General features: G+C 38.6%; 1 protein-coding gene and 1 non-coding gene across 4 annotated transcripts in view; one reads left to right on the top strand and one right to left on the bottom strand.

The window, feature by feature from the left end:
* The window catches only part of NFKB1 (nuclear factor kappa B subunit 1), a 114627-nt gene that overhangs the window by 70713 nt on the left and 25432 nt on the right, over positions 1-18482 (top strand). For 2 of the 3 annotated variants that reach the window (XM_035030175.1, XM_035030176.1), the window contains exons 7-11: positions 5960-6123; positions 7318-7476; positions 8951-9055; positions 11493-11584; positions 13455-13593. In XM_035030175.1, the coding sequence (XP_034886066.1) occupies positions 5960-6123; positions 7318-7476; positions 8951-9055; positions 11493-11584; positions 13455-13593 (659 nt within the window). The remainder of the gene's footprint in view (positions 1-5959; positions 6124-7317; positions 7477-8950; positions 9056-11492; positions 11585-13454; positions 13594-18482) is intronic. The other variant, XM_035030177.1, reaches the window with a different exon arrangement.
* On the bottom strand, positions 5083-5189 carry LOC118027146. Its single transcript, XR_004683773.1, has one exon. It is a non-coding gene; the product is annotated as a U6 spliceosomal RNA (small nuclear RNA).

Genomic DNA, 18482 nt, shown 5'->3' on the forward strand with positions numbered 1-18482 from the left:
TTTCACCTTTTTTTTTTTTTTAAGATTTTATTTATTTATGCAGGAGAGAGAAGGCACAAGCGGGGGGTGCGGGCCAGGGAAGGGGCGGGCAGAGGGAGAAGCAGACTGCCCGTTGAGCCGGGAGCTCATCTCTGGGATCATGACCTGAGCCAAAGGCAGACACTTAACCAACTGAGCCACCCAGGCACCCCTCAGCTTTCTGCTGATTAATGTTAGCATTGATTTTTTTTGCCCATCCTCTTAGTTTTAACCTATTTGTGTCTTTATATTCAGAGTAAAGATCCACTGCATATAGTTGGGTCTTACTTTTTTTGTTCGATTTGACACTCCCTGCCTCTTAATTGAGGTCTTTAAATAATCTCTATTTAATCTGATCACTGATAGGGTTTGGTTTCACTCTACCATCTTTCCTCTGTCTTCTTTTAGATTAATTATTTGCTATTATTTTATCTCCTTTGTGGTTTATACCTCTTTACAGTTTTTAGAAGTTGTTTTACAGCTTCCTATACTATCTTTAACTTATCATAGTCTACCTTTAAGTAACATTGTACCTTTTCATACATAGTATATGAACAGTACTTCCATTTCTCCTTTCTCAGCCTATGTACTATTGTGTACTCTATTTTACATCTACAGATGTGATAAGTTCCACAATATACTATTTTTTTAATTTTTGCTTTAAATGCTCAATTATCTTTTTTTTAATTGGTTTCGTAAGTAGAATTTAGGGAGTCATTGGTTGCATATAACACCCAGTGCTCATTACATCAAGTACCCTCCTTAATACCCGTCACCCAACAACCCATCCTCCACCCACCTCACCTCCAACAACCCTCAGTTTGTTCTCTATAGTTCAGCATCTCTTATGGTTTGCTTCCCTCTCAATTTTCATCTTATTTTATTTTTCCTTCCCTTTCCCCTGTGTTCATCTGTTTTGTTTCTTAAGTTCCACATATGAAAGAAATCATATGGTATTTGTCTTTCTTTGACTTATTTCGCTTCGCATAATACCCTCTAGTTCCATCCACATTGTTGCAAATGGTAAGATTTCATTTTTTTGATGGCTGAGTAATGTTCCATTGTATATATATACCATGTCTTCTTTATCCATTCATCTGTCGATGGACAACTGGGCTCTTTCCATAGTTTGGCTATTGTGGACATTGCTGCTATACATCAGGGTGCATGTGTCCCTTCGAATCACTATTTTTTTATCCTTTGGATAAGTACCTAGTAGTGCAGCTGCTGGGTTGTAGAGTAATTCTATTTTTAACTTTTTGAGGAAACTCCATACTGTTTTCCAGAATGGCTGCATGCTCAATTATCTTTTAAAAGAAATTTTAAATAAAGAAAAAAGTATTTATATTTAACCACCTACTTAACATTTGCAGTGCTCTTCATTCTGTTTCATAGGTCAAGATTTCTGTCTGGTAGCATTTTCTTCTGCCTGAAGCCCTTCCTTTCCTTTTTCTTCTACTGCTGGTCTGCTGCTGATAAATTCTTCAGTTGTCATACATCTTCAAACTCTTTATTTTGTCTCTGTTTCAGAAAGATGTTTTTGAAGAGTATAGAATTCCAGGCTGACAATGTTCTTTCACATTCTTCAAATATGCTGCCCCAGGGTCTTTTGGCTTGCCTTGTTTCCAGCAAGAGGTCTGCCATCATTTTAATACTTTGTTCCTCTTCACGTAGTGTGTCATTTTTTTCTCTATCAGCTTTTCAGATTTTCTTTTCATTAATTTTCATTTCTCTTCGCTAGTTTGAAGCAATTTTATTATGGGCTTTAGCATAGTTTCCTTCATTTTTTTTTGTGCTTTGGGGTTCATTAAGATTTTTAGATCTTTGGGTTTAGAGTCTTTAATTAAATTTTAAAACGTGTCTGCCATTATTTTTTCAAAATATTTTTTCCATCCACTCCTCTTTTTCCTCTTCTTCTGAAACACCAATTATCTGTATATTTGGCTGTTCGAAATTGTCCCATAGCTCACTGGTGATCTGTTATTTTTAAAACTTGTTCTTTTTCTTGTGTTTCATTCTGAATTGTTCTGTTACTGTGTCCTCAAGTACACTAATCCTTTAGTCTATAGTGTCTAACACATTTTTATTTCCATCTAGTGTATTTTTGTTTTCAGCCATTGCAGTTTTCATCTCTGTAGGTTTGTTTGACCTCTCTTTTATATCTTGCAAGTACTCCTTAACATATTAAAGTTCTTTACCTCCTTAACCATATGGAATATATCTATAATAGCTATTTCAATGTACATATCTACAAATTTTGTGTTCTCTCTCATTTCTGGATCTGTTTCTATTGATTCATTGTTATCCTCATTATAAGCTGTATTTTCCTGTGTCTTTGCATGCCTGGTAACTTTCGATTGATTGGTATACGTTTTGAATTTTAGGTTGTTGCATGCTGACTTTTTTTTTTTTTTTTTGGTATGCTTTTAAATATTTTTGAACATTGGAATGAAATTAAATTTGCGAACAGTTTGATCCTTTCTGGACTGACTTTTAAGCTTTGTTAGGAAACCAGATCAACCTTTAGTCTAGGGTTAATTTGACACCATTACTAAGCCAATAACTTTCTGAATATTCATCCTGTGATTCATGTATTACAAGATTTACTGAACTATTCCAGCCCCACTCTGCTCCAAGAAATGTTTTGCCTGCTCCTTTCTGCTGGTTTTTTTCCCCCAGTCTCTGGTTGTTTCCTCACACACATGCTCTGACCGGTACTTAACTGAAGACTCAAGGCAGGGCCACCGTACATCTCTGAATATCTCTCTGTATGTGGTTCTTTCTTCTCTGGTTCTCTGCCTGTGAGTTCTAGCCTCTTTAGCCTCCTCAAATTTTTTTTTTTTTTTAAAGATTTTATTTATTTGAGAGAGAGAGAATGAGAGACAGAGAGCAGGAGAGGGAAGAGAATCAGAGGGAGAAGCAGACTCCCCACTGAGCAGGGAGCCCGATGCAGGACTCGATCCTGGGACTCCAGGATCATGACCTGAGCCGAAGGCAGTCGCCTAACCAACTGAGCCACCCAGGCGCCCCTAGCCTCCTCAAATTTTTATCTGTCTCCAAAACTCAGGGAGATTACCAGGTCCTGTTTAGGTCTCCCTTCCTATGCTGCAGCCTGGAAACTCTAGGCATTAACTCAGCATTATTGTAGGATTCACCTTAGTTGTTTTTCTTAATGATCACTATCCTGTGCTGCCTGTTGTCCAGTGTTGGAAAACCATTTTTTCATGTGTTTTTTTTTTTTTTTTAAGATTTTATTTATTTATTTGAGAGAGAGAATGAGATAGAGCATGAGAGGGGGGAGGGTCAGAGGGAGAAGCAGACTCCCTGCTGAGCAGGGAACCCGATGCGGGACTCGATCCCGGGACTCCAGGATCATGACCTGAGCCGAAGGCAGTCGCCTAACCAACTGAGCCACCCAGGTGCCTGATTTTTTTCATGTGTTTTATGTTACTTAAGGCTAAAGGTTCAATACGGTCCCTGTTATTCCCATCATTATCTGAAACAGAAGATTGGCTTCTGTATTGTTTCATTTATTACCAGAGTAAATAAATTATTCACATAAGGATGATGCCCTTTTCATAGGGATTAGTTAAATAATATACATGAAAATCACTTTCTATATGGTAAAGTGTAAAATGTTACATAGGTGTTTGTCACTGTCACTACCTATACACAGGTAGTTGCAGATGATCTACATAGGAGTACAGCCTAAAAGGCCAAAAGATGAAGGTGTTGTTTCTGAAAAACTGCCTATGCTTCCATGCATATCACTATGTCATGTTGCATATTTTTCCGTGCTGTATGAATTCATGCATTCATTTATTCAACAGACATTTATTAGACACCATATGTCAAGCAGTGTTCTAAGCACTGGAGATCTTTGCCATCAGGAGCTTATATTCTGTTGGTCTATTTTCTTCTCTGTGTGTCTCAGCTATTCTACTTTTTTTTTTTTAGTATAATTGACACACAATGTTACATTAGTTTCAGGTGCACAACATAGTGATTTGACAGATTTATACATCATGCTACTTCCTGTCCTACTTTTTTCTGTCACTATCTGGACATGTTTCTCATTGTGTCTCTGGGCCTCTGTATGAGTGCTCATCTCATTCTGCCTTCACTCCTATATTTTCTTCTTCTGGTTCATCTGGTCTTCCCACACTATCTTATTCTTTGTATCATCTAGTCCAGTTTTCATAATATTTGTCTTCCATTACTAATCTTTTTTCTTTCTTTCTGGGTAAAAGCCAGAGCAAAAGAAAAGTCTTTGCAAAAGCTTACAGGGCTTTAAAAGATCTGTGTGCCCACTTATCTCTGAACTTTTCACTTACAACTCACCTCTTGTTGATTTTCCTCCAGTAACTTTGGCCTTCTTGCCATTGTTGTCTTTTGAAAATACGAGTTATGGTCCTACCTCAGGGTCTTGGCACTTGCTATTCCTTCTGCTTTGAATACTGTTCTTCCATATATCCACATCTTTTCCCTCACTTTCTTTGAGTCTTTGCTCAGTGTCATCTTTTCATTGAGGCTTTTTCTGGCCTCTCCCTATTTTAAAACATCATGTCTTCTACTACCTTTCCTTTTCTCCATTCCTACCTTATTTTTCTTGGTAACACTTATTACCTTCTAAATTATACTGTAACATCTCTTCTTTGTTTCTTCTCTTTGGTTACACTAGCATATAAATTCTATGAAGGGAGGGATTCCTGGGTGCTGACGAAAGCACCTGGGACACTGCCTGGCACTAATAAGGAGCTGAACAAATATTTGTTGAATGAATGGGTCTCCTTGGTAAAGTACTTTTTTGTTTGTTGTATTATGTTTATTGAGTATACTTTTTTGTTTCATGTACTTTATTTTTTAAATTTTTTAAATTAACATATAATGTATTATTTGTTTCAGGGGTACAGGTCTGTGATTCATCAGTCTTACACAATTCACGGCACTCACCATAGCACATACCCTCCCCAATGTCCATCACCCAGTCACCCCATCCCTCCCAACCCCCTCCACTCCAGCAGCCCTCAGTTTGTTTCCTGAGATTAAGAGTCTCTTATGGTTTAAAAATATGGAAGCTTCACGAATTTGCGTGTCATCCTTGCACAGGGGCCATGCTAATCTTCTTTGTATCGTTCCAATTTTAGTATATATGCTGCCAAAACGAGCACTGTTCCATGTACTTTAAAAAATGAATGGCTGGAGTAATTTATGCCTTTTCTTTAAAACCCCTTAACTTGTTTTCTTTAGGTTATTAACATATCTTGCCCAAAATGTATGTAGACTTCACAAGATAAAGGTTCCCCATCCTGAAAACATGTAGCGTTAGACGGCATTCTAGTGGTAATAAGTAATTCCAGCCTTAGAGATAACCCACAAGGAGATGGGACTCCACTGTAGACTTTAAAGCCCCTCCAGAAACCCAAGGATGATCCAAAAGAAAAAAAAAATCCTTCCAAATGTAATATTCCTCTTATTCTTTAAAAGAATTAGATAAGTTAGTATTTTATTATATTATTTATTATTTTAAAAAATTTTAAACAATTCTCCTAGAAAATACTTCACAATGAGTCTAGGTAAAACTTCCTTACTAAGACATATATATGTGTGTGTGTACACCCCACTCCCTGAATCATCATTTGAAAGTTGAATAAACCCTGACAACCAAAAGATTTTGCTAAGTTTGCCACAGACTCATTTGGTGGCAAAACCCGATCTGACCTGATGTGTAGTGGTTTATAGTCTTTATTATTCCATTTGGTGAGTCTGCTTTATATGTTTCACTGCAGACATAGTAATGTGTTTGATTATAGTGTGGACTCCAGCGATTGAGGGCTTGTGTATTTTCTGAAAAGCCACTTTGCTAAAGTAAAACCAGACTCTCGTCATTGACGGCCTAACTTTTGGGGGTGGTTGTTGCTGTTATTGTTTTTTTCTCCAGCTTTGCAAACTTGGGTATACTTCATGTGACAAAGAAAAAAGTATTTGAAACACTGGAAGCACGAATGACAGAGGCATGTACAAAGGGCTACAATCCCGGACTTTTGGTGCATCCTGATCTTGCCTATTTGCAAGCGGAAGGCGGAGGAGACCGGCAGCTCACAGGTGAGCGTCATGCTCCCAGCCTTGATCCTTTGAGATCAGGCTCTCCTTTGCTGTGTGTAGACTAGGTGCTCATCTGTCTGCCCCAGGTTTCTCCTTTTCCCAGACTGTACCCCAAGCTGCCAGCACACTTTCCCTGCTCAGAAACCTTTGATGGCATCCTGCTGTTTTCTAGATAAAATCTGTACCTCCGTGGCCTGGTATACAAAGCCGTCAGTCTGGCCCCAGCCACCTTTCCAGCTTTATCTCCAGTCCCACCACATACGCCCCTCTCCCCATCACTGCCCCCTGAACAGATTCATACAGATATGCAGATTCATACCTTCGTATGTGTCTTCCTTGACCTAAAACACCGCACCCTGCCCTTTACAGCCTGTCATAACCAATGCATAAGCCAACACTTAGTTCCTCTGTTTTAGTTCCCTCTGTTTTACCTCCCCTGGCTCACCTTATTAGAAGGAATCTCTTCAGGCTCTTCAGACACATCATAAACTATTCTTTCTCGTAAAAATGCTATGATTTTTTGTTTCCCTGCTTTTACTTATATTTTTTTCTTTCAACCCCAGTCCCTGTCCTACCACATGTGCCATTGCCACTTACACACGTTGTCCATTAGTCTGGTCATCCTGTCATGATCTAATACTCAGGCGACCCAGCGTCCATCAAGAGACAAGGAGGGAGTCAAATGCAGTCGAGTCATTCAGTTTCTCCAGAAGCACTCTGTGAATACCTCCCATGTGCCAGGCATTGTGCTAGGCACTGTGAAGTGAACACGGTCCCTGAGCTCCGGGAGCCTTTGGAAGACTTAATTTTCACATTTCACAGTACAACGGATGCATAATCACCTTACTGCATTCCATGGCCTCACATCTCTTGTGCCTTTAACTGTAACTGTAGGGAGAAACAGGAGAGGTCAGGGGAAGAAAAGAAAGGAGAGAGGCAGTTTGATACCCGGAGGACAGTTTTCACTATCATCCAGAGAAAATGCAGGTCTTCTTCTGATGCCTTTAATTTGGATGACATAAATGAGACCGTTTTTAAAATTGTATTAGCAATACAAACAATTTCAAAAGAAAAACAACAGATTTCTGTTTTCGGTTCACGTTCTTTCTTTGGGCTTTATAAAAACATCTTACCTAAAGTGTTCTGGCTTCACTCTTTCCCTGGGCATGAATGCGCTGTGCTCTATGGTCCTAGATCGGGAAAAGGAGATCATCCACCAGGCAGCTCTTCAGCAGACAAAGGAGATGGACCTCAGCGTGGTGCGGCTCATGTTTACAGCTTTTCTTCCAGATAGCACCGGCAGCTTCACGAGGCGCCTGGAACCCGTGGTGTCGGACGCCATCTATGACAGCAGTGAGTCCTTGACTTCTACCACGAGGCAGCTTGGTGTAGTGGCAAGTACAGACTTCTAAGCCAGCCCTGGCAGTTACTGACTAGCTCAGAGTCCCGGGGCCAGTAACTTAATCACTTGGAGCCTCACATTTATCATCTACAAAATGGGAATACTAAAATCCAGCTTGAAACGGTGATGTCTAGATTACAAGTGAATGTTACGAGGTGCGCAACAAATACAGTTCTCCTTCCTCCGAAGTGCATGCTAGACTTTTATGTGCCATTTGAGGGTGGCAGATCTCTTATTACTTACGAATCACTAATGCCATGAGGATATATTGTCGGTGCTCCTAGAAAAACATCTCGGCATTTTCTGTTGAGGCTCTAAAGAGGTGTGAATAAAAAAAACAACTGTTATTCTTATCCGTCTTCATTCTTGCATGTTCTAGCTTTTATCAGGATAAGGACTCCAAGTTAACTGAGTGAGTAGTCTAGACAGTATGTGACTTCAAAATTCTATTTCAGTCTGTAGTTCCTAGAACTTTTTAAAAGAGTTTTACAATGGTCTTGAGCCTTTACTCTGCATACTTCTTGTATGGTATGCATGCGATTTATTAAACAAATCAAAGGGTGCAAGTGTGGTACTTAGGTTCAATGAAACTTTATAGATTTGGTCTAAGTAGAAAACTCCATGCCCCAAGTATACAACTGACTGATTTCTCTAATTTAAACAAGTTGGAAGGGAAGTGAAAGCGTTATAAAATGATGTAGACTTGTATACTAAAGATCACCTTAAAATGCAGCTGTGGGAGGGGGAAAAAAAAAAAAAGGAAGCTTTATGCTATTACCACAAGAAACTTTTGCCCCTAACCACACAGAATTCTAATTTAGTCTGGGGAAAAGAACTATAACCTCTCCATTTTTCTTTTCTGTAAAATAAGAATTTATAAGCAGTTTAAGAAAATTGTGCTTTTTCTAAATTTTTAAGACTCTTGTAAACAGTATATCAATATCATGGAAATAATTGAAGGTCTTGACCTACATGAAATTCCACAAATCCATTGGCTTGGTACTTCCTGAAACATCAGAAAAGCTCTTTCTCTTTCTGTATGAATCTTTCTTACTGTGTTAGTGGGAGAAACAAATACTGTTCCTTTCTGCCTCGTGTAATGGTAGTAATGAATGATCCATGCTCAAGAAGTGAGGACTTCTGAGGACTTCTGAAAGCTTTTTTATTTGTATCCTTGTTAAAGCAATATAAGTGAAAGCATCTACTTATTTTTTTAATTAAAGTATAATTAACATACAGTATTAATATTACTTTCACACATACAACATATCGATTCGATAGTTTTATACCTTGCTTAGTGCTCACCACGATAACTATTTTAACTTTCTTTGGTTAAGGTGTGCTAGGGGCAGGGTTCCCCATAAGAGATTGGCTTATGAAGCTGAGGATAAAGCATGATGTTTGTTGTTTTTCTCCTGTGGACAGAAGCCCCCAATGCGTCCAACTTGAAAATTGTAAGAATGGACAGGACAGCTGGATGCGTAACTGGAGGGGAAGAGATTTATCTTCTCTGTGACAAGGTTCAGAAAGGTAAATACGTGCTCTGATCTCAAAATGTGAAATGTAATTCTGAGTGTGTCTGTGAGTCACTTTTTAGCAGTAAATCCAGTAATATGCCTCTTCTGCCATAGAACTCCTTTAGAAAATTTACACATTCACCTCTTCCAAATTTGTCTGTGTTTTTTTTTAAACCCAGCTAATTCATTTTAAAACTTTCAATAGAAGTTAAGAGAAATTTAAAAAAATAGTGATCATTGTAATCAGTGACATTTCAGTGTTTCTGTACTTTAAACTTTGGTATCTGAACTAGTTAAACTAAAATAAATGAGTAACAGCCCATGCTCCATACACCCGAGCACGCACACACACATGCATGCACACACACGTATGCCCATGCACACAGAGTAAATAATGTTTTATATAGTGTAAAATTGTTAATTTAGTTTCTCTTATAAGGCTTCATTGCAATACTGAGAGAGCTTCTCCAGAACTTTCATGTGACACTGATGTCAATTATGAAAAAGAGAATAAGGACTATAGGGAAATTCTCAGAGCATATTTCTCGTAATTTTCACTTTTAGGAAAGTTTCTTGACATTTACCTTTCATTAGTAATGGTACAAGATTTATAAATTAGCAAAAGCTGAAGGAGATTGTGCTATTTTCTCAAACAACTCACTTTTAAAATACAGTGATAGAGAGTATAGTATAATAAAGATCTACTCACTACAAAGTGATGAGCATTTTTCAAAGTAAAGAGTGCATAACTAAATATAGCTCTTAAACGAAAGAATGATGGCTTTAAAAAAAGAAAACTCTCATTTGAGGCAAATGGCCTGAGATTTAAAAGTCAGAAAAAAATACAATCCAATTTTAAGGTAAAAGTATATCTATCTTTATCTGGGGTGCCTGGGTGGCTCAGTCGTTAAGTGTCTGCCTTCGGTTCAGGTCATGGTCCCAGGGTTCTGGGATCAAGCCCCACATCGGGTTCCCTGCTCGGCGGGAAGCCTGCTTCTCCCTCTCCCACTCCCCCTGCTTGTGTTCCCTCTCTCGCTATGTCTCTCTCTGTCAAATAAATAAATAAAATCTTCAAAAAAAAAAAAAGTATATCTATCTTTATCCAAAAAAAATTTACACTTTCTCTGCATATCCTGGTATCAGCCTTCTTTTAGTCCATTCTACTCAGGTAATATGTGTGCATTCAATGAGTAAACACAATCTGAGTACTTATAAATGCAATTCTTAATCATTATCATTACATTGGAATGGCTTATTAAGAGAAGTCTTGTACCTGGCTTAAAGAGTCTGAAAAACTAAGTCCAGTTTAGTCCTACCCGAAAGCAAAGGAATTGACCAGGAGATAATGAGATGATTTATCCAACCCTAGTATTTCTAAAATTCTATTTAAATAGAAATATGAACTTAGTTTTCATAAGTCAGTAGTAGAGTCCTTCCTATAAAATGGGAAGTGAAGCCAGGGAGATGCCAGTCTGAGTTAAATCGTCATATTTCTGCAGAGGTAGAATCCATGACACAAGTGTGAAATCTAGGCATTCTTATTTCATCCAAAGGGACTTGACTACTATAATATTTTTAACAGCTTCTCAGAATGGACTAATAAGGTATTACAGGGAAGCAGCATAGTAGAATGTTTATGAGCCTGGAGTCTGTGTTCAAATTCTGGCTTCTCCATTTAATAGCTATTCAGCCTTGGATAAGTCACTTAACCTCTCTGGACTCCAGTTTCTCTTCTGCAAAATGAGGATATTTTTTTTTTTTTTTTAAATTTTTTTTAGATTTTATTTATTTATTCATTAGAGACAGAGAGAGAGAGGCAGAGGGAGAAGCAGGCTCCCAAGGAGGAGGGAGCCCGATGCGGGACTCGATCCCAGGACCCTGAGATCATGACCTGAGCCGAAGGCAGACGCTTAACGACTGAGCCACCCAGGCGCCCCCAAAATGAGGATATTAATAGTATACCTGCATCACGGTTATTGTGAGGATGAAATCAGTTCATGTATACCTATAAATCACTTAAAGTAGTGCCTGCCATGTAGTATACTTTATATAAGTTAAATATTATTATATAGATCTATATGAGTTTGAACCACCTTTTGGGATTCTGATATTCCTCAATATCCTTCATGTTTCTCAGGAATGAATTGGGTTAGTGATGGAGAATTGGGAAGGTCAAAGACTGATTAAGAGAAAAATCAGATTGAATAGGTAAATCTAGTATTCTCTCAATGTAAATGAAACTCAGGGTCCATTACTGTGTTAACTAATAAAAAAAAATTCAGTAATTTGTGAAAATTTTAAATGATTCAAAAGTCTATTTCATATTAATTACTTTTTAAAAAAAGTTTAAGTACATAGTAGGTAGAATCTCAAACAAGCTGCATTTTTTCAGCATGCTTATCAATATTATTACTCTGTGAAATTATACACCTGAATGTGACTGTTTGCAGATGACATCCAGATTCGATTTTATGAAGAAGAGGAAAATGGTGGGATCTGGGAAGGATTTGGAGATTTTTCCCCCACAGATGTTCATAGACAAGTAAGTGGATGATGATGGTGGTGATGATGATTTTACATTTTCTGTCCTGTTGAAATTCAGTACTTAATCTCCATGTATGAAAAAGGAAAAATCATAAATACTTATTTAACTTTCATAAAAGAGTACTATTTTCTTAAGACTCTTGCAGGTCTCTCAGAAAAGTTATCAACCATAGAATTATGAGCAAGGCCTTAGACCACTGGCTCTGAGACCTTGTCAAGACATTTCATTTGGGTGTCTGGTCACGTCCCCATTAAGGCAACGGCCCTTGGGTCCTTTAGTGGAAATATTTTAAGTATTGGTATTAGTCTCTTCAGACTACCATAACAAAATACCATCGGCTGGGTGTATTAAGCAACATAAATTTATTTTATCACAATTCTGGAGGCTAGAAGTCCCAGATCCAGGCCTGACAGGGTTGGTTCCTGGTGAGAGCTCTCTCCTCCTGGCCTGCAGACACGTTTTGGCTGTGTCCTCACATGGCAGAGAGAGGAGAGGAAGCTCTCTGGTGTCTCTTCCCTTCCTATAAGAACACTAATTCTATCCAGTCACAACCCTACCCTCATGACCTCATTTAACCTAATTACTTTCATGACTTCCATAAAAGCCCTTTCTCCAAATATAGCCACACTAGGGGTTAGGACTTCAACATGTGAATTTTGAGGGGATGCAGTCGTTTGCTACAGTGTTCTACCAGAGTAATTACGGCAAGACCTGTTAAAGAGATATTCTAATGAAAAGTGTTGAAAGGAAGAGTCTTCTACTTGAGGCTGTATCATCATGATAAATCAGGAGTTCCCAGTGACAACTGAGGATATGACTAAGAGATGAAAATGCTGTTTCACATTTTAATCACTCTGAGTGATTGAGAAATACTATTTTCACCCCCCAGAATTGGAAACAATCCAAATGTCCATCAATATATGTGTTCAGTTAAATGAATTATGGTGTATTTGTGTGAGGGAATATATGCAGTTATTAAAGGGAATGAGTAATCAATGAACTAATATGGAAAAATCTCGAAAGTACAACATTAAAAACTTTTTAAAGATATAAAACAAGTGCATATAAACCAGATTGTTCGTGTTTGCATACGCATAGGGAGTCTCTGGAAGAACACAAAAAGAATGAATAACATCACCGTGTTTCCCTCTGGGGGCCGCCTCAGAGTAGTAACTGCCTGGATCGAGTGTCTGGAGAGGCGTACGCAGGGGTCTGCAGACACAGCCTATTCCACTGCGTACCTTTCTATATTTTACAAAGCCTTGATCCCTGGGAGTACATTGCATAGTCAAAAAATCAAACAAGAAGCTGTAAAAAGGCCAAACGGTTATGACACTTCCAGAAATTAATGAGGAGGCTAACTTCGAGGTGTTACAGAATGTCCTCGATGTCAGAGCGTTGGCCATGCTCACTTGAAAATACATGTTTCCCTTGTAGCTTCCTCTCCTCGTCGGCTGACCTGCAGGCTGACTGTAGTACCACGTTCCTCACTCTCTCTTTCCACAACCAGGGTTTCTGATGTTGCTGTAAATAATTTCGGAGCATTTAAGGCTGATTTAGAAGAGAAAGAGGAGTATGCAATGTATTTTACCCACATGGTTATTTACAACTGGAAGACATTTGAAATATTAGACAAATGAAAATAAAGATGTGCAAAACATTAGCATAGTCTTATATTTCAGTCACACAGTGGCAATTTAATCACAACGTATGGGCATAGAATTCTGAGTTTGTAACTTTCTCTAGGATGCTGTATTTTTTAGTATACTCTGTCTAAACATTGGGCATAAAGAATATGTTTAATGAGTAGCATTGCTGGAAAAAAAATATAGGCCTACCCCAACATTTGGATCTTTGTATCCTGCAGTTCGCCATCGTCTTCAAAACTCCGAAGTATAAAGATGTCAACATCACAAAACCAGCTTCCGTGTTTGTCCAACTTCGAAGGAAATCTGATTTGGAAACTAGTGAACCCAAACCTTTTCTCTACTACCCTGAAATCAAAGGTAACTCGGTTGCTTACAATCTTGTGCTGTTTCCCATCAAAGAACAAAGCTGATTAGAAAAGATCAATTGGCCACTTCCTTTGAATGGTTTCCTAGGAATTAGCCCCCGGTCCCATGGTATTTATTTTTAGAGAAGAGAGAAGTAATATATTATTTTGGGGATCATGGAATTAAATGCAGCCTTTCAAAATGGTGTTAACTTTTACCAAGCTTATATGAGATTTAGACATTTGAGAATTGGTCTTTGAATCTGAGAATCTGCCATTTGTTGAGGATCTTTGGGCTCTGCCAGTTAAGATGGCTGTTCAGGGAATCAGCCACTCCATCAACTGGCCTCAGACAATAGAATGGGAGACTCAGCCACCATGCAGTGCGGAACCATAAAAATGAATAAAGTATCATTCTTTTCCCCACAAAAGACACCCCAAGAAGGGGAGAGAATAGTCTCCTTACATAATTATAATGCGAATTAGGATTTTGATAAACTCCCAAAGGGAAGTATCCAAAAACACTTATGAGAGTGCCGAGGACCCTTGATTCGAAAGAAGCTGCCAAGAAGCAGGCTTCTTCAAGGTTCTTCAGCCTGGGGGTGTATTTCAGTAGTTGGGTGAGAAACAGGGAAGGTAAGGGCTTCCTAGGCTTAAGAAACTTGAGGAACTGAACAGTTAGTGTTTGTTCAGAAAGAAGTGAGCCTTGTGAGCACCAAGATGGACCACTGAAGAACAGGGCAGGTAAGGAAGGCCAGGGCCAGGCTCAGAAGTGCTGTGATGGGCAGCTGAAGAATTCTGATGGATTCTGGAGAGGGGAATGACCAGGCCTGTTTGGATTTGGAATGATGGCTCCGACTTCCTTATATGGACACTGAGGAGACTATCTGGGTAGCAGACAAGGAGTCCAAAGAGTAATGCAAGAATCCGAGTGAGAAAAGGTGAGGTTCATAAAGGTATTAGTGCAGAGAATGAAAGAAGAAGGTGGTGTCAAGAAGACCCAGATGCTGGTTGAGGTAGGAGGTCAAGGAAAAATTCAGGAGTCTAGATGTTTCTAGGAATCCCAGCCGAGGAAGGTTGTTACATGGTTGAGTTGATAAAAGAATCAAGGGAGCAAAATTAGGTTTGAGTGAGCAAAGAGGGAGCTCAGTTTAAAACATGTTGCATTTTTAGGTTCCTCTGGCAAATTCCTAATAAGCTGATCAAAAGGCAGGACTGGAACTCCAGAGGGCAGGGTGGGAAATTCAGCATTGAGAATCCTCTCAGAATGAGTATGATAGGCCCCTAAATGAGATAATTGTCCAAGGATATTTCTTAACCTAGAGTCCACTGACCCCCAAAGGGTCCAAGGATAGAAATGGACTTTAACATAATTAGCTTTTTTTATAATCCTATTTTGTATTTTACATATTGATAACTGTGATTCTAAGAAGAGATCCATAGACTTCACAAGACTGAAAAAGGGGTCATGACACAAACAAAATCAGAAACCCCTGGGTTAGAGGGAAGTGAGACCATCGGGGGAGGTCAATGAAATGATCGTCACGGGTCATGTCCTGACTGACGTCAGAAGCCACAAAGGTGCCATAGTGATGGTGCACATGGGTGTTGGATCCTCTGATAGCCACATGTGATGCGGGATCCTTGAAGAGGGCTTCTTTTCCTAAAATTCACAGTGTGGCAGGAACATTTAGAAGATGATTCTATGCATTCTTGTTTCTTTTCAGAGGTTGTGACCTGTCCACCGATGGGTCCAATTTATAGTGCATTCCGTTACCGTTGTGTGATAACATTGTCAACAGAAGAGCCTTTTTTCTCCTTCCACCTAAAATTTCATGCAAAATCCCAGTACTTATACCCGACAGGCTCTGGTTAAAGTGGAAGTGGGGAGCCAACCCACTCGGCCTTCCCTAGAAGCCCACCTCCCCTTATTTCTCCACCCAGTGACAGCCTGAGGTCTTCCAAATGCACCAGTCTGCATAAAGATGAAAATCGCTGCTTTCGATTAAACACTTTTCTTTAATAGATACAGAAGAAAAATATGGCTAATTTGGGGGGTACTTTCTGAGGGAAAAAATAGATTTCTTCTCCTAAAATATGTCTTCACATAATGTCAGTTCTTTTTAACACAGAGAATTATGTTTAAAAAGGATACCCAGATTACCTACACATGTATAAGCCTAGAAACATTCAAAGCTGAGCTTGGTTTCTAGGCCACCTGTCTACCTTTTCCAGTGGTATCTGTTCATCAAAAGAGTAAGATACAGCGGGGGCATGTTCAGACATACATTCATAATAGGATTTATCAGATGCTGGGGTTAGAGAATGGGGTCTCCTTAAAGTTCAAAATCCCCACCTGTATGCTTCAAGTACTTCCAGACTGTCATTGACTAAAAGTTCCATGTAATACAAACAAATAAAAAGAACCATCTGGAAAAATAAAAGAAGTTGAGCCCCACAGAAAGAATGGCCAACATACGTTGTGATTAAGTCGTGTGAGATTAGAACTCTTTTATTGAAGGTAACAAATTACCTTAGTCAATAAAACCTTCTGGATTATAAAATCCCAGGATGAAATAATGGCAAGGAGCAATCATCACACCAGACATATGACTGGTTCGAAAAGTAGCAAGCCATTTAATGTAAGAGTAAGTGTATGAGAACGACTCCAAACTATACACCCCAGAGAATCATTGTATACATTTCTCAGAAGTCATTGAACACACCTTCCACTGCCCCAGGCCCTGCAGTCACTCCTTAGGTCATTGCCTAATTTTGTATTGTTCATTATTTTTATCAATACATAAAATTGTCTTATCTATTAATTTGTATGTCTATTGTCTTCTTCCATCTCCAATAAGAAGAATATCCTTTCGGTCATAGATTTGGTCTTTCATGTTCATTGCTACATTTCCAACATCTAGAACAGTATATGTCATATATTTTATTTTTTTAAGTAGACTCCACACCCTCGTGGGGCTTGAATTCATAACCCTGAGATCAAGAGTTGCATGCTCTACTGACTGAGCCAGCCAGGCGCCCCTTAATATATGTCATCTGATAAATGCTGAGATATATCTGAAAGCTGACTCATTTTTTTAAGTTTTTATTTTAATTCCAGTTAGTTAACATACAGTGTTATGTTAGTTTCAGGTGTACAATATAGTGATTCAGCACTTCCATACATCACCCCATGCTCATTACAGCAAGTGCACTCCTTAATCCCCATCACCTATTTCACCCATCCCCCCCCAGCTCCCCTCTGGGAACCATGTTTGTTCTCTGTAATTAAGAGTCTGTTTCTTGATTTGTCTCTTTCTCTCTTATTTTTTCTTTTTGTTTTCTTTCTTAAATTCCACATGAGTGAAATCGTATATTTGTCTTTCTCTGACTGACTTATTTCACTTAGCATTATACTCTCTAGCTCCATCCATGTCATTGCAGACAGCAAGATTTCATTCTTTTTTATGGCTGAATAATAATCCATATTATATATACATACACACATCCCACATCTTCTTTATCCATTCATCAATCGATGGACACTTGGGCTGCTTCCATATCCTGGCTCCTGTAAATATGAAAGCTGACTTATTGAGTGACCAACCAAGTTGCCTCCTCATCCAAAAGGCTAGTAATTTGTTGGGTGCCATCAAGGAGGACATCAGACAAAGAAATATAACATATTCCTTTCAATGTATAGAATCATCCATCCCAGAACTCTGCACCCAGTATGGTTATTGACATTGTACCTTATAAAAACTTCATGGAGATGGTTGGGTTCAAGGAAGACAATTAAAATAATAAGAAAGGGATGATTGAAAAGGGAAGAAGATAGTTGAGGAACTGCTGTATGAAAGCAAAAAGAGACCATGTGATTTTTCAGTCAGAAAAGATAGAGATTCAGAAGAAACAGAATCATAATCTTTAAATTCTGAAAGGAATGCAGACATCTTTACTAGAACACTAGAACCTGAAAAATGAGAATGAGGTACTTTTAAGGCATACACACATCAAAAAAGGGTAGAGACTAAAAGTTTACGTTTGTGAGCTAAACTATTATCATAATCATCAATTATTAAAAGAAACAGAGGGGTGCCTTGGTGGCTCAGTGGGTTGAACGTCTGACTCTTCGTTTCAGCTCAGGTCGTGATCTTGAGGTCATGGGATCAAGCCCTGCATGGGGCACCGCGCTCAGCATGGAGTCTGCTTCAGATTCTCTCTCCCTCTCCCTACTGCTCACTCTCTCTCTGTCTCAAGCAAATGAATAAAATCTTAAAAAAAAAAAAAAAAAAAAAAGGAAGCAGAGATATTTTGGAATGTTTCCCCAAAAATGGAAAGCTCCCTAGACTTGGGATCTGATCCTCACTCTGCCCCACTCTCTGATAAGTCCCTTAATCATCCTGGCTTCTATTTCCTCTTCGTAGAAGGAGGGCTTGCAGTGAGTGACCAGTTAGGTCCCTTCTAGAATAGGTTGATGTTTCATAGTACAACGCATGATGCCACTGTCAAAGGCAGGCCACAAAGATAAGTGAACACAATGGGAAAATCTCCATGTTCATTTCTGGGGAAATTTAGACTGCAGGTTCTTTTATTTAAAAACCTGTCATAATGAAATTTTCCGTATCAGTTTCTTGTCATTGAAATCTTAAATGGGTATAGAATAGTTAATATTTTTTAATTGACTCATAAATTCCCATCTTACAGTAAAATATAACCATTGAACATCTCTGTTTTCTAAGTCAGAAGAATTACATAGCAAATACCAAATGATCTCTTTGCTAGAAAGCATATCAATAGATAACATTCATGAAGATGAATAAGTGGTCTGCTTCCCTCTTGTGTTTCATATTTCTAGTGAACTAATATTTTATGTGAGATCAACTGTATCTAGGATGAGTA

This window comes from Mirounga leonina, unplaced genomic scaffold (assembly GCF_011800145.1).
Source record: "Mirounga leonina isolate KUSES-001 unplaced genomic scaffold, KU_Mleo_1.0 Mir_357, whole genome shotgun sequence".
In the NCBI taxonomy this organism is placed as follows: Eukaryota; Metazoa; Chordata; class Mammalia; order Carnivora; family Phocidae; genus Mirounga; species Mirounga leonina.